The 16,384-nt window shown below is 38.4% G+C and overlaps 2 protein-coding genes across 12 annotated transcripts in view; one reads left to right on the forward strand and one right to left on the reverse strand.

Moving 5' to 3' along the window:
• AP4S1 (adaptor related protein complex 4 subunit sigma 1) overlaps positions 1-2,496 on the reverse strand; it is a 73,468-nt gene extending 70,972 nt beyond the window's left edge. For 2 of the 9 annotated variants that reach the window (XR_008992521.1, XR_008992522.1), the window contains exon 1: positions 1,366-1,835. The gene's annotated coding sequence lies outside the window, so the exon portion shown is untranslated. Of the gene's footprint in view, positions 1-1,365; positions 1,836-1,858 lie in introns of those variants that run through there. The other 7 variants (XM_036881252.2, XM_036881248.2, XR_008992523.1 and 4 more) reach the window with 6 other exon arrangements.
• The window catches only part of STRN3 (striatin 3), a 98,799-nt gene continuing 82,471 nt past the window's right edge, over positions 57-16,384 (forward strand). Inside the window, exon 1 of one of the 3 annotated variants that reach the window (XM_057488518.1) lies at positions 57-1,251. In XM_057488518.1, the coding sequence (XP_057344501.1) occupies positions 970-1,251 (282 nt within the window). In that variant the 5' untranslated portion in view covers positions 57-969. The remainder of the gene's footprint in view (positions 1,252-16,384) is intronic. The other 2 variants (XM_036881246.2, XM_036881247.2) reach the window with 2 other exon arrangements.

Below are 16,384 nucleotides of genomic sequence, written 5' to 3' on the forward strand. Positions count from 1 at the left end.
ACGAAAACAATAGCTCCTGGTTTCCTCCCAAATCCCCAAAACACAACCCACTACGGAGTAGGAGAAGGCAAAATGAACAAGCTGCGACAGGCGACCAGGAGTACAGAATTGGGACTATAGCCCGGCCTCGAAACGGAGATGGGGATCAGTCACCAAGTCTGGAAGGATCCGGGCTATTACCCAGAAGAGAACGTCCCCAAAACCCTGGGAACTGACTGGTGCTGAGAAACCAGAAAAAGAGCGAGTGACAGGCAGAGAAAAGAGGTCCGACCCACTGGGACTGCCTGAAACACGCAAGGAATGCAAAAGAAACGCCAGGAATCCGGGACCGGCTGTGGCCGGCCAGAGAGACGAGCTGGGTTAAAACTCAGATCCAAAGGTAGGCACGCCACTTTGACTTTTGGGTGGGAACGGCGCCTGGGGACTAAGACCGAGGGAAGCCAATCCCTGGGATGCCAGACTGACTGGCTCTCAAAAGTCGGAGTTCGCAGCCCGCTGTTCAATACCCGCGGCTAGACACCGCGCGAGTTCGAGGGAGGACCTAGGGGCGGAGCCAGAGCTCCTTCCCCGCCTCTAACGGAAACCCGCCTGCGTCCTCAGTACGCCTGCGTAGGGTGAGGCCGGACTCTCGCTGCTAGGCGTGCAGCGGCGGCGGCGTTCTCTACCCGGCATGCTGCGCGGGAGCGCCGGCCGTACGTCGACCCCCTTCCCAGCCCTGCCCCCTCTCCCCTCCGGCCGTGGCCCCCCTTCCCTAAAGTGAGTGAGTGAGTCGGGCAGATGGAGGAGGGACTGTAATGGCGGCGTCCGGCAGCTCTCTGCTCTGACCTACGGCAGGCGTACAGCAACGACCCCCTTCCCACCCCTCTCCCATCCGGTCTCCGCCCCGCCGCCAGCGCGGGGCCACCCTTCCCGGCTCTTCCCCCAGCCGTCGGCGTCTCGCCCTGCGCCCCGGCCGGGGCTCCACACACAATGGACGAGCTCGCCGGAGGCGGTGGTGGCGGGCCGGGGATGGCGGCCCCTCCGCGGCAGCAGCAGGGTCCTGGGGGGAACATGAGCCTTTCGCCAGCGGGGAATGGAGCGGCGGGCGGCGGGAGTCCTCCGGCTGCAGAGGGAGCGGGTCCCGCGGCAGGCCCCGAGCTGTCCCGGCCGCAACAGTACACTATCCCGGGGATTCTGCACTACATTCAGCACGAGTGGGCTCGGTTCGAGATGGAGCGGGCGCACTGGGAAGTGGAGCGGGCCGAACTGCAGGTACTCCGGGGTCTGTGTGCGGGACGGCTGCGGCGTCTGGGCCCCCGCCGGGGGGTGGGGCCGGGACTGGCCTCCATCGGAGCCCGCGGCCGCGGGAGGCCTAGAGGAACCTACCTGTGCGTCTCGGGGGGCGGTGGTCCGGGCCGCAGCTCTGTGGACGGCTCTTCCGAGGGTCCCCCTCCCCCTTTCCCGCAGAAGCGTGTTCCCCAGCCCTCCCTAGCTGCGTGGTGCGGGCTTCCTTGGGGCAGCCATTTTGACTTTTAGTATGGCGACTGCGGGGGCTCCTCCAGAGGCTGCCGGCTGCGGCCTCCGGGGCTTGGGGCTGAGCTCCTCTCAGTGGGAGAGTACGGCGTGGAGCTACTGGGTGCTGAGCTTGCCCTTGTTTGTGCCTCTTGAGATGGAAAATCCGAGGAGAGGGACTGGGATGGGCATTTTTCCACCTTTCCCCGGACCACCCCCCTTTTCGATTTGGCATGTCTGGCCCCTTCCCCCGGAGTTGGTACGCACTTGCCCCTTGACAGCCACGCTTTTTTCCGGAGTTGCTACCGAGCACACCGGCTTGTGGCTGACCTGTGAAGTTCATTTCCAACTTTAAGTACCATCTTACCTGGTATGCTGCCTTAATTCACTTAGATTCCCATTCAATTCTTCCTTAGTGATTGATTCATAAGCGCGTCTCTGTGTTGTTTCTCTGTCTTAGAGTACCCTTCACCAGGCCCCTCCCTCTTCCATCCCCTTCTTTACCCGTAAAAAGCTAGCCTGTGTTTTTTATGAAACAACTGAGAAAAGATGTAACATTATCTTGAAGTAAAACATACTTGTCTCAAGTTACTAACTTACGTAGAGGAAGCAATTAAATATCTGCGGGACACTTCATAATTGAGCCTGACTCAATCTTTTTTAAAGTGAAAATTTGATAGGATGGTTTACCTAACTTTTGGAAGATGTTGATAGTTTTGGGGTTCGTGTCTTGGATTTCAGAATGGCTTATGTTTTTAAAAGGATTGTTCAACTCTTTTGGGTATTTATGCTTATTTTAAAATCCCTTTCCAGGGCAAATTTAGGCTTAGAAGAAAAAAACATGTCCAGATAGTGTTGCACCTGTTCTTCAGACTGATATATTTTTAGAATGTAAGCAGTATTGTTCACTGACATGTCACATATGCCAACAGTGAATAGCTAGGAAAATGTAATGTTGGAAGGAGGAAGATGGGTTAAGTTAGAAAAGGTGTCCTCAAATACATATTCCTTAATTTGATTTTGAACTAGTAAACTTGACGCTACAAAGTAGGTGAAGCTAAACTTTTTAAAAAAGTAATAATACTTAATTTATTTTAACACTTTAACAAGTCTTGAAAAAAATTATTATAAATACCTGTTAGTCAATTCAGTCTTGTAGAATTGCGCTTTGATATACTCTTGGGTTTTTAAAAATAGAACTTTCTAAAAGCTTAAGTCAGAATTGTCTGTATCTCTTAACTTGTGTATAGTCTGCTTTAGAGTATCTGGGGTTTAGAGAGTTCTGTTAATATACAATTTTTTACTGCACCATGTTGGTAACTTAATATTCTTTCGCGAGTGACGATGGTAAGGCATAAATTTTTTTAAATCGTATTTACAGATCATTTGAGGCTTGAGTTCACTAACCTCACCAGTACCTGATACAGTGTTTATGGTCCTTGTACTGTTGTAGGAAAGCTTGGATTTTAGTACTTTTCAAGTTAGCAGTTGCATTAAGGCATTCATAAGTGTCACCGATGTAAATAGTTGAGAAACTGTCTTATGTCTAAATTAGCAAAGTCTATACATTAATGAGGTCTCTATTATCTACCGTAGCCTCTTGCTTAATTTTCTAGTTCTTCTCTTGACAGTAACATAAAAGTCCGAGGGAAGATGCCTTTGCTTGCTCTCCAGTGAGTCTGTTGACATATTCTGGTATAGCCATTCTAAGTGTTTTTTGTTAAAGGCTCATACTGAAGAAGTTCTGCAGTTTATCTAAAACAGTTTTTTTCCTAAGGATTTTCGTTATTTCATGCTGATTCTTTTTGAATAAGATGTTCATGTTCATGATTGTGTTTGTGTTTTTTTCTGTATATATTTCTCTAAAGTGATTTATTGGGTTACTTAATAGGGTTTCAGGTTTGCTTCTGGAATATTGAATTTGCTTTAGGTGCCTTCAGTCTTTACTATGATCGCTTGTGAGATGCAGGTTTTAAAATGTATGTGTTGGATAGAAAGTTCATTGGGAAGTTTTAAGTGCAATGAATTTAACTGTAAGCTTAAACTTATTTTTAAGAAAGATAATAAGGCAGGTTACATATTGTATACAGTCTCGAGTCACTGTTCATCTACACAGTATTAAAGTGTACAATATTAAAACTTAAGTAATGACTGAAGAGGCTAAGGTATACCTAATTTTGATGTAACATTTCAATATGGAATCATATTTCCCTTGGCTTTAGAAAGGATTTTAAATTGGAGTTTTGCAGTATGTGTAAAAGGATTTTGAGGTTAAAGTTTGTCTTAGAAACTTGGAACTAAACCAAAGGATCAAGTCTTAAAGCTCTTTCATCTTTGTGGTGGTTCCTTACCTTGGACTCAGGTAAAGCTTTGTTAGTAAATCTCTAGGACAATGATTCCTGAGAGTGCTAATTAGACTCACTTGTAAAACTTTAGAAATACGCAGTCTCCTGCTAAATCCTCCAGAGATTGGATTGATTTGGTCTAGGAACTGGAAAAAAAAATGAAGTGTTTGTGGAATTTGGGCAATTCGTGTTATGTAAAAATTATAACTATTTAATCAGCACTACAACCATAGGAAGTTAGGTATTCCTGTTTTACAGATGAGAAGACAAACAGGCTAAAATAACTGCCAAGGTCACCCAGTTATAAAGTATAGCAGCTGAGATTTGAACCCAGGTTTGTTCGAATCCAAAGCCTATGGTCTTATTACCTCCCACTCTCACTCTTGTAATTGTTGTGTTACATGGTTGTCTCAGCATTTTTTATAGGAAAGGGATCTTGTAATTCTTTTTCTACCATTATGTGTCATACACTACTTCAGTACATTTCAACAGTTTTATTGAGCCCTCATGACATGCCAGGTCTAGTTTATGTGTATTGTAAATATGTTCTTATATTTTTCTCTGTAGTTGGTATATAATAAATGCACTTATGGTATATAAGGTTGTCACAATTGGTTTCCTTTGTTCTTGGGATTTTTTTTTTGAAAGTAGAATACTGGGGCCCAGAGGTTAAGTGATTGCCTAAGATCATGCAACTAGGAGGCAGCAGAGTGGGGATTTAATCCTGGACAGGCTGCCTCTAGAGGTCTGCCTGAACTGCTACTGATTTGACTTTCAGATGCTTCAGGCATATTTCTAACTTTTCTAGACGTCCATTATTCAGTTCATTTCAAATGCCTGCCTTTCCCCTCTCCTCCAGAATAGCCTTAATTTGCTTATTCTTCTTTATTCTCCCTATATTTGTTAAATCTTTGAGTTTTATTGATTCTAGTTTAATTATTCAGTGAATATATTTGAGTGCTACTTTTTGTGCTACGTGCTGGGTATATAAGGTGTGAAACAAGGATCTTGCCCTCACAGAACTTGTACTCTAGAATAATAAAATGTGATAAACCAGAAATTATCAGAATGCTGAGAAGAAAAATGGTGATGGGAAACCTGTGTAAATAATGGGCCTTCAGATAGCTAATATTTACTGAGCAATTTTTTTAATTTCGATATTGTTAATGTACAATTACTTGAACAACATGGTTAGTAGACTCCCCCTATTATCAAGTCCCCCCCACATACCCCATTACAGTCACTGTCCATCAGCGTAGTAAGATGCTGTAGAATCATTACTTGTCTTCTCTGTATATACTACCTTTCCCATGTTGTCTACTCCCCTACCCCCACTACATTATGTGTGCTAATCGTAATGCCCCATTTTCCCCCTTATCCCTCCCTTCCCACCCATCCTCCCCAGTTCCTTTCCCTTTGGTAACTGTTAGTCCATTTTGGGTTCTGTGAGTCTACTGCTGTTTTGTTCCTTCAGTTTTCCTTTGTTCTTGTACTCCACAGATGAGTGAAATCATTTCATACTTGTCTTTCTCTGCCTGGCTTATTTCACTGAGCATAATACCCTGTAGCTCCATCCATGTTGTTGCAAATGGTAGGATTTGTATTTTTTTTTGAATATGTATTTGTATTTGAATATTATTTGCTGAATAATATTCCATTGTGTATATGTACCATATCTTCTTTATCCATTCATCTACTGATGGACACTTAGGTTGCTTCCATTTCTTGGCTATTGTAAATAGTGCTGCGATAAACATAGGGGTGCATCTGTCTTTTTCAAACTGGGCTGCTGCATTCTTAGGGTAAATTCCTAGAAGTGGAATTCCTGGGTCAAATGGTATTTCTATTTTGAGCTTTTTGAGGAACCTCCATACTGCTTTCCACAATGGTTGAACTAATTTACATTCCCACCAGCAGTGTAGGAGGGTTCTCCTTTCTCCACAACCTCGCCAACATTTGTTGTTCTTTGTTTTTTGGATGTTGGTCACCCTAACTGGTGTGAGGTGATATCTCATTGTGGTTTTAATTTGCATTTACTGAGCAATTTATATGTAAAGAATTATTTTAAGTTCTTAGTACATGGCATATTTAATTCTCACAGAGCCCCTAGGGAGTAAGTACACTTTTAGATCTGAAGTATGAATACATAGTACTAAGTATTCCAATGGGAAGGAACAGCATTAGAGTTCTAAAGCAGGAGCTTTGTTGAAAGTTTGTGAACTGGACTATAGTGATTCAAGGGGCTATCTAATAAAGCCTGAGTATCCTAAAATACATTTTAATTCAATGATTATTAATTTGGGGGGATTTTAATTTTCCTTTGTGTAATAAAAGCTATGGAGCTTCTTACAGTTTAAAAAAGGTAGGAGGGGTGAGTAAAAAACTGCCTACAATGTCCATGAAGCCTAACCACTGACATAAGGAAATAACCACAATTCAATCTTTGTTTTTCATTTCTTTACTACCACTTAGTTCAGTGTGCTCCTTTTCCTAAACTCTCTGGAGTATCTCCTCTAACAGTTTTCCTCCATCTACACCCCTTTTTTAACAATTTATTCTCTATGTTATAAATGTGATTGATTGTATTACGCATACCCTTGTTTCAACTGTTTATTATGGAGATTTTTAAACATACAAAAATAATATAATATCTGTGACCTGCCACAAACTTGTCACTCATCTTAAACAGTAACAACTCATGACCAGTCTTAATTTGCTTATACATCTATCCACTCCTCCCCATCCCATATTATTTTGAAGCAAATCCCAGAATCAATTTCAACCATTAATATTTTGGTATATATCTAAAGAGTAAGGACTTTAAAAGACAACTACAGTTCCATTATTGTACTTGTGTACCACATTGCTAAGAAAAATGAACACTTCCTTAGTACTATCAAATAGCCACTGTTCAGGTCAGTGGATTTCCAGTTTTCTAAGTTACATCAGAACAGTTTGTTTAAAACTAGATGCAAATACTTACTACACTGATGGACAGTGACTGCATTGAGGTATGGGTGGGGACTTGATAATACGGGTAAATGTAGTAACCACATTGTTTTTCATGTGAAACCTTCATAAGAGTGTATATCAATCATACCTTAATAAAAATAAGTTAAAAAAAACTGGATGCAAGTAACTCATTGTGATTGGAACCCTCTTTACCTTTCATTGCCATTTTTTGTTGAATAACTCAGCTCTTTGGTCCTATGATTGTTCCCAGAGTCTGTGTTTTGCTGAGTGCTTCTCTATAGTATAGCTTAATGTATTGTGTTGGCCTGTTTGTTTTCCCTAGATCTTGGTTATTTAATTAGTTGGATCTAGGGGCTTGATTAGAATTGGTTTATTTTCTTTTTGTGGGGAGGGGAGGCAGAGGGCAAGCTACTTTACAGGTGGTGGTGAGGTCTTCTGGCAGAAGGCACACAATGGTTGGTTGTCTCGTGGTATTAGCAGTTGCTGATGGTAGTACTTAGGAACGTTCATTAGAGCTACCTTTAGTTTTTAAAAAATTTGTCAAGACATTGAGAAATAATTCACGTAACAAAGTTCACCTCTTTAAAGTATACATTCCTGTGGTTTAGTATATTAGCTATGTTGCATAATTGTCATCAGTAATTTCAGAACCTTTTCATCACACTACAAAGGAACCCTGCATCTATCAGTCCCAGTTCCCCCCATTCTTTGGCAGCCTCTACTTTTTAGGTCTGTGACATAGAAAGGATAATCTACTTTCTGTCTCTATATGGGTTGCCTGTTCTGCACATTTCATATAAGTGGAATCATACAATATGTGGCTTTTTGTGACTGCTTTCACTGCTGCTGATGTTTTCATGGTCAAATCTATGCTGTAGCATGTATCAGTACTTTATTCCTTTTACGGTTGAATAATATTCTGTTGTATGGGTGTACTATTTTCTGCTGTCCATCAGTTGGTAGACATGAATAATGCTGTTAACATATGTTATGTGCACAAGTTTTTGTGTGAACATATATATATACACACACACACACACACACACACACACATATATATATATATATATATATAGTTCTCCTGGTTATATACCTTATATACCTATGAGTGGATTGCTGAGTCATGTTGAGCTTTTGAGGAAATATGTGTTACAGTTTTTGAACTGTTCAAACTTTTCCAAAGTGACTCTACGGTTTTATTTTTTTTTTGAAAGATATTTTAATTTTTTTTTTACAAAATGCCTTCACCTTAAATTTAATTTTCATTTAACCCTAAACTGTGTTTTCTCCTGTCTTCTCTCTTTCTCTCTCTCATAGACTATTTTTTAAAGCTGTTTTAAATTTATAGTAAAATTGACCGGGTAGTTCCCACATAACACCTCCCATATCAAAGCCTTCCCCACCATCAACAGCTCCACCAGCTCGGAATACTTGTTTCGGTTGGTAAACCAAGGTTGACCCATCGTTATTAACCATAGTCCATAGTTTATATTAGTATTCTCTTTATCTTGTACATTCTTTGGGTTTTGACAAATTTATAATCTGTATCCACCTTTATAGTGTACAGATCAGTTTTACTGTTCTGAAAATCCCCTGTGCTCCACCTAGTCCTTCCTCCCTCCCCCACAAACTCCTGGGAACTATTGCTTTTTTTTCCTTTTCTTCTCCAGAATGTCGTATAATAGGAATCATATAGCATGTGGTCTTATTCAGACTGGCTTCTTTCACTTAGTAATGCGCATTTAATGTCTTTTGTGGCTTAATAGAGCTTTTCCTTTTAGTGCTGAATAACATTGCATTGTATGTACATATCACAGTTTGCCCATTCACCTATTGAAGGACATCTTCATTACTTCTGAGTTGAGGTAATTAAGAGCAAACATCCATGTGCAGGTTTTTGTGTGGACACAACTTTTCAAGTAATTTCGGTAAATACCAAAGAGCTCCCTTACTGGGTTGTATGATAAGAGTATGTATCACTTTGGAAACTTCCAGTCTTCCAGAGGGGTGGTACCTTTTTGGATTCCTGACAGCAATGAATGAGTGTTCTTGTTGCTCCACATCCTTGACAGCATTTGATGATGTCAGTGTTTTGGATTTTAGCCATTCTGATAGGTGTGTAGTAGATCATGCTTTAATTTGTAATTCCCTAATGACATGCAATGTTGAGCATCTTTTCACATGCTTATCTGCCATCTACATGGTGAAGTGTCTGTCAGATCTTTTGCCTATTTGAAAATTGTATTCTCTGTTCTCCCTCCTGACATTTACTTTTTGGGTGGATGATGTCAGACACTGTTTCCTGTCATTTATGAGTAATTGTTAAGTAAATGGCAGCCACATTATTACTTGTAACACTTATTAAATATTTATCTTAAAAGGTTCTTTGGTGGCTTCATCTAAAGGAATGACTAAAAAACTGTATTTATTAGAGAGTGAGACCTCCCAAACCTAGTTAATAATCGTTACCACCTGGGATTCTTTAAAAATACAGATTTCCAGATTCTATCCCTGGTCATTGTGATTCCACAGTCTGAGGTAGAATCTGTGTTTTAGAAGTGTATACCAGGTGATTCTGATTATCAGCCAGGTTTGGGAACTTTCATGGTCAAGACTCTGAGTGATGGTGTAATCCATTCCTCCAACCTGTTTCCTTTTAGCATCCCCATTCTTATATTGGTATTTTAAGCTTTAACAATGTATCACTCCCTTTTCTGCACTCACAATAGCTTATACTGTGTATATGTACATTGTTGCTCTTCTATTTTTTTATTGTTTTCAATACATTGAAGCCACTTAACAGGAACTTTCTGGGTTTCCATATGCTATGAATTTTCATTGAATCCCATTGAAACACAGTGTAGTGTTTGGTTACATTGATGAAAGCATTACATGTCCATAAAAAGAACTGTTAATAACAACACTTGTTGACATTTAATGGGTCTTGGGAATCATTCTGATTTCCATATTATCCCTAAATCATAGGTACAGTTATTTCCATTTTAGAGAGAAGGACACATGGATAACATTAAATAACTTGCTCAACATAAAACCGTAAGTAATGAAGCCAGAAGCTGTTGAGTTGCTTTTGACCAATAAGTTATTGCTATCTTAAGATAATACTAGTACCTGGTGTTAATTGGGTAAAGAATTGTAAATAACCAAAGGGTAGGCTAAATATGACAAGATTAAAAATACTAACTGAAATGATTATAAATATGTGGTGAAATTTTGAAACATCTTTAGATAGACTTTTTAAAGATTTTAGAAAATGTTAATTAAAACTTTTTCAAATTCTTAATTTTATTGTTTGAATAGGTAACACGTGGTTCAAAATTAAATCTTGCACTTCCCATAAACGTGGTCACCCTTAGACTCACATTACTAACTACTTTTATCAGTACCATATATATATCCCTCCAGTGTTTCTTTGTGCAGATACACATAAGCAAATATATGCTATGTACCCTATTTTTCACTTTACTTTTTCATTATCATTTCTTGGAGATCATTCTGAACCTGTTGATAAAGAGCATGCTAACTTTTTCTCACAGCTGCATAGTATTCTAATGTGGATGAGCTATAGTGGATAGTTGCATTGTTTTCACAAAACATTTATAACTGTGTTCTTTATTAAAAAACCAGCCTTGCTGTCTCAAAATAAACTATTGTATTGCTTTTTTGCTTTGTTAGAGTTGGTATTAGTAGTTGTAAAACAATTTCAAGTTTTGTGTAATGCTTTTTTATTTTATGACTTGCGTTTAAATCTGAATTTAAATGAGGGGTTACAAGGGGTTACAAAGCTGTTAGCTGGACTTGGCTCCATTACAACAGTAAGTCTGTTACTGGTATTTTGGCAAAGAAAGGAGTGAGAAAGACAAAGAAAAACATGAAATAGAATAAAAGGGGTGGGGTAGCTAGGAAGAGGAATAAAGACAATATAGAAAAACCAATGGACGAGTGTAATGATATGCCTCTAATAGTTGTGTCAGATAATCGTTTTAGAGCGTCCTGGACTAACATTTGTTCTGTTGCTTTTTTTTTTAGAGCTTTAAAAAGTGGATCAGACTTCATAAGCTCATTTGATGTAATTTTTTATTTTAAACGTACTTGTTTATTGTCTATTTCCCCTTTAAGATATTGATTGTAAACTTAATGAGAGGAGGGACCTATCTTTTTTTTCTAAACTCCTGTATACCCAGTGTGACAGTAAAGGGCCTGGCACATGTGTGTGCTAAGTATTTGTTGAATGACTGAAGTTACTGAGGACATTGCATTAAGTGTTAGATATAAGCTAAATTGTGATTTTTGTAGTAAACAGGGAAAAAAATCCACAAGATGGAGAAAACATGCTAATAGTAATTACTCATATCAGTAGTAAAGTACTCTTCCCTCAGTCCCTCATTTGATACTATAATTAAACCAGACTTATTACAAAAAATTTGTTTCCTTCTCTCCCTCTTGGGAAAAGGAGTATAAGATAAATCACCATTTCAGTTAAAATGAATCTCTGCTTGGGATTAATGCACTGGGGTGGTGGGTACTCTTCCCCCTAAAATAATAATGCTTTTTATAAAGATATTTAATAACTGGGCAATGCTGATGGTAAAATAGAAGTAAAAGCAGAGTTCTAAAAAATGTGCTAGATCAGCTATATTAAAAAAATACATTGAAAAAGACTATTAATATTTAAAATAGCTTTGATTTTTGGGTGATGGGATTACTGGCAACTTTTTGTTTTCCTTATTTAAAAGAAAAGTTACCCAGCAAACATTATTATAATGTAGGTATTTTCTGTTATTAAAATTGATGTTTCAGAAATGGATTCTTTACGCATATGTATTAAAAATATAGTTGTTAAAAAAATGCTATATCATAAAATAGCAAGTTGAATTTCTTAGTACTTTTATTACCAGTTTATCTTTCCTTTTTTTTATACTGATTTCTCTAAAAATTTTCAAATACCCTCTTACTTATTAAGATTTTATGATGTTTTAAAATTTTTGTGGTTGTATTTAGTTGTTTTTAATTATTTTGTTAGTTTTATTAGTTTTTAATGTCTTACTGTTAAAGTAATAAATTTATATGAAAATTAAGCTGCTTTTTTATATAAAAAAGTGGTAACTTTTTAATTTTTATTTTGGTATCATTAGTGTACAATTACATGAGCAACGTTATGGTTACTAGACTCCCCGCATTATCAGGTCCCCACCACATACCCCATTACAGTCACTGTCCATCAGCGGTGACTTTTTTTGTAATCTTAATCTTCCAGGAACAACCCTGCTTTTTCAGAACTTTTTCTATGCATATAAAGCAGTGATTCTTAGTTGAGGGCAGTTTTGCTTCCATGGTACATTTGGCAGTGTCTGGAGATATATTGATTATCATAGCCAGAGTGGGGGGTGCTACTGACATCTAGTGGATAGAGGTCAGGTATACTGCTAAACATGCACAGGACAGTACCCATCTTCACATAAATAGTCCAGTCCAAAATGTCTATGGTGCTAAAGTTAGAAAACCTGGTACAACTATCTATGTGTGTGTATAAATCATCTTATATTGATTCATGTCTGATTGTAGAAAAATGCCTGGCAGTAGTAAATAATTATTCAATGGCTGTATTAATAAAAAGCAGCTCGTACTATAATTTATTGTTCCATTTCAACATACATAAATCTCATTTTTAACACTCTTTGAGAGTGTTATGTTTATGAAATACTATTATTTCTCAAATAGTAACGAAAAAACACATACTCAAATACTAGATTGCATATGGCCAAAATAGCTTATCCCATAACCTTCCAGTCTCTGTAGTCCAGCTTTCCAGAGCACCACTTTCAACCCTTTCTTCTGATATTTACTTCCTTACTTAAAAAAAAAATAGAACTGTAAAACTATTACTTCTCTCAGGCAATATTAAATTACCTGTTTACTTCCTGCTATGATAGTATAGTATTTAGCACACCTCTTACATTTCCTTTCACCACATTCTAATATAGGCTAATAAAATTAGTTAAATCATTAGATTTTACATTATTATGATCATGTAAATAATTTGTGAGTTAAGTATATTGTGAATTGCTTTTCCTTTTTGGCACGTTTTTTGTTTTTCTTGGAGTTCCCCTTCCCCTCACCGACTTTTTTTTTTCTACTTGCTTATTTTTCTATGTATCTATTGTTATTTTTACAAAAGGACTTACAAATCTTACTTATACCTCTTGTGTAAAAGGAGAGGCGTGGGGAGGACTTGTCCAAAGGCTGTCAATCCCCGTGCTCTGATCCAGACTTGTTTTTAAAACTTACTGTAGAAGGAAGGGGAAAACATATGGCGAAGTAGGAAGCAAGGTGGGAACCTCTCATATACCCACCAAGGAATCAACTACGGCAAACACAGCTAACCCTGAAAATGACCTGAAGACTGCAGAACAGATCACATATGCCTGGTGAAGAAGAGAACATACAGAGAAGGGTAAAGTGGCAAACCCACGACTGATCCTTCCCTTCCTCTATCCTATCTCATGAGTGGAAGGGAGAGGAATGTCACAGGGTGGGGACAAGCACTCAGGAACTCTGTACATCTGGCCCTGGACATCTGCTCTGTTAACATGAGTCCACATTTCATTGGTTTTGTTGATTAGTGGGGCTGGACACCAGGGAGAGTTTGGAGCATTTGGAGGATGAGACTCCCTGCTTGTGGAGGACAGGCATGCTCTGCCAGTTGCACTGAGACCTGCAACAGAGGTGGCAGTTGGAAAGATTTACCAACAGTGGGAGGGATGCCAGAGGGGCAAGGGTTGGATGGAGCTCTCTCCACAGGAGAAAGGGTGGGTGGACTATGCTTCGCCAGCACTCCCTCGGCCAAAAAGTTGGGTACTTGGGAGCGCCAAATGCTCTGTCTGCTTCCACACTGGCAGCTCCCTGTGTACTAGGCCACTGGTAGACAGAGGGAGGCTTTCCCAATTGGGGGATGGAAATAGAAACCCAAGTCCTGGAAGCATTGAGAGCCCCTAAAAAAAAGAAACCCCAGGAAACATTAAGATACATAATTAAAGTAAAAAAGATCAAAAATAAGGAAAGGGTATTGAAAGCAACCAGAGAAAAAAGATTACTTATAAGGGAAACCCCATCAGGCTATCAGCAGACTTCTCAGCAGAAACTTAACAGGCCAGAAGGGCATGGCATGAAATATTATTTAATGTATTGAAACAGAAGGGCCTTCAACCAAGAACCCTGTACTCAGCAAGATTATCATTCAGATTTGAGGGCTTGAAAGAGATTAAAAATTTTTCAGGTAAATGAAGGCTGAAGGAATTTACAACTACTAAACCAGTATTACAGGATATGTTAAAGGGACTTTTGTAGATCGAAATGTTCTTAAACCTAAATAGTTTTCACCAGTGAAAATAAACCCACAGTGAAGGTGATAGACCAATTACTTAGCAAGCAAGTACAAAATTAAAACGAAAAAAAAATAGTAGTAAAACTAACAATATACAAAATAAAAGATACATAAAAAATGAAGATTATGACATCTACTACATAGAGTGTGGAAGAGGAAGAGTAAAAAATACTTTTAGACTTTTAGATAGAGCAGTCATCAACAATGTAGACTGTTACATAGTTAGGAAGCCATCCTTGAACTTTATGTGAACCACAAACCTAAAAACTATAAATGATACACAAGAAATTTAAGAAAAATCCAATCACAGCAATAAAGAAAGCCATCAAAGAGCAAGAGAAGAGTATGAGGAAGGAAGAACAGAGAGGAACTCAAAACAAAGCAATAAAATGGCAATGTATACCTACCAAAAATTACCTTTAATGTAAATGGACTAAATGCACCATTTAAAAGACATACAGTAGCAGAATGGATAGAGAAATGAGCCATCTATATGCTGCCTACAATAGACTCATTTCAGACCCAAAGGCATACACAGACTGAATGTGAAGGGATGGAAAAAGATACTATGTGCAAATAATAGGGAGAAAAAAGCAGGAGTAGCAGTACTTATATCAGACAAAATTGACTTCAAAACAAGCTAACAAGACAGGACATTACATAATGATGAGGGAATCAGTCCAGCAAGAGGATATAACCATTATAAACATCTATGCACCCCACATAGGAGCAACTAAATATGTAAAACAAATAGTAACAAAATTAAGGGGGGAAATAGGCTGGATCTCATTGATATTAGGAGACTTTAATGCACCACATTCATCAATACATCAACCAGACAAAATAAACAAGGAAACAGGCACTGAACAACACATTATATTAGATGGACTTAACAGATATCTACAGAACATTTCACTCAAAAGCAGCAGGACACATTTTTCTCAAATGTGCATGGAATGTCCAGAATAGATCACATAGTAGGATACAAAGGGAGCCTCAATTAAATTTAAAAATCTTGAAATTGTATCAAGCATATTTTCAGATCACAATGGTATGAAACTAGACATAAAATTACATAAAACAAGCCCACAAACACATGGAGGCTGAACAACATGCTTCTAAATAATCAATGAACAAACCAAAATAAATCAAGCAATACATGAAGACAAATGAAAACAAAAATGCAACAGCCCAAAATCTGTCGGACACTGCAAAGGTAGCTTTAAGAGAAAAGTACATAGCAATAGAGACCGACCTCAAAAAAACAAGAACAAACCTACAAAAACACACTAAACTCACAGTTTTAGTTAGAAACAAGAAAAAGAATGAAACCTAAAGTGAGTAAAAGGAGGGACATAATAAAGATCAGAGCAGAAATAGAGAAAGAATAGGAAAAAAGTCAATGAAACCAAGAATTGGTCCTTTGAGAAGATAAACTTAATGGACAAAACACTTAGTCAGACATTCCAATAAAAAAAAAGGATACAAATAAAATCAGGAACAAAAGGAATAGGTACATAGGACACCACAGAAATGCAAAGAATTATTAGAGAATTGTATGAAAAATTTATGCCAATAAGTTGGGCAACCTAGAAAAAATGGACTCTAGAAAAATATAACCTTCCAAGATTGACCCGGGAAAAACAGAAACTGAACAGAACAAACACCAGTAACAAAAATTGAATTGATAAACAAGCTCCCAACAAACACAAGTCCAGCCAGGACCAGATGGCTTCACAAATGAATTCTACCAAATATATAAAGGAGTTACTAATCTTTCTTAAAGTATTCCAAAATGTAGATGAGGGAATACTTCCAAACTCCCTCTATGAGGTCAGCATACCAAGACTAGACAGAGATGCTACAAAGAAAGAAAATCATAGACCAGTATGCCTGATAAACACAGGTGGAAACATCAAGATACTAGGAAATCAAATTCAAAGGTACATTGAAAGGATCATCCATCATGACCAAGTGAGATTTATCCCAGGGATGCAAGATTGATAAATAAGTATTCATAAATCAACATCATACACCACATTAACAAAAAGGATAAAAACCACATGATCCATCTCAATAGATGCTGATGCTGGGAAAGCATTTGACAAAATTCAACATCCATTCATGATGAAAACAAAATGGGTATAGAGGGAACATACGTCAACGTAAGAGA

This window comes from Manis pentadactyla, chromosome 11 (genome assembly GCF_030020395.1).
Source record: "Manis pentadactyla isolate mManPen7 chromosome 11, mManPen7.hap1, whole genome shotgun sequence".
Classification (NCBI taxonomy): Eukaryota; Metazoa; Chordata; class Mammalia; order Pholidota; family Manidae; genus Manis; species Manis pentadactyla.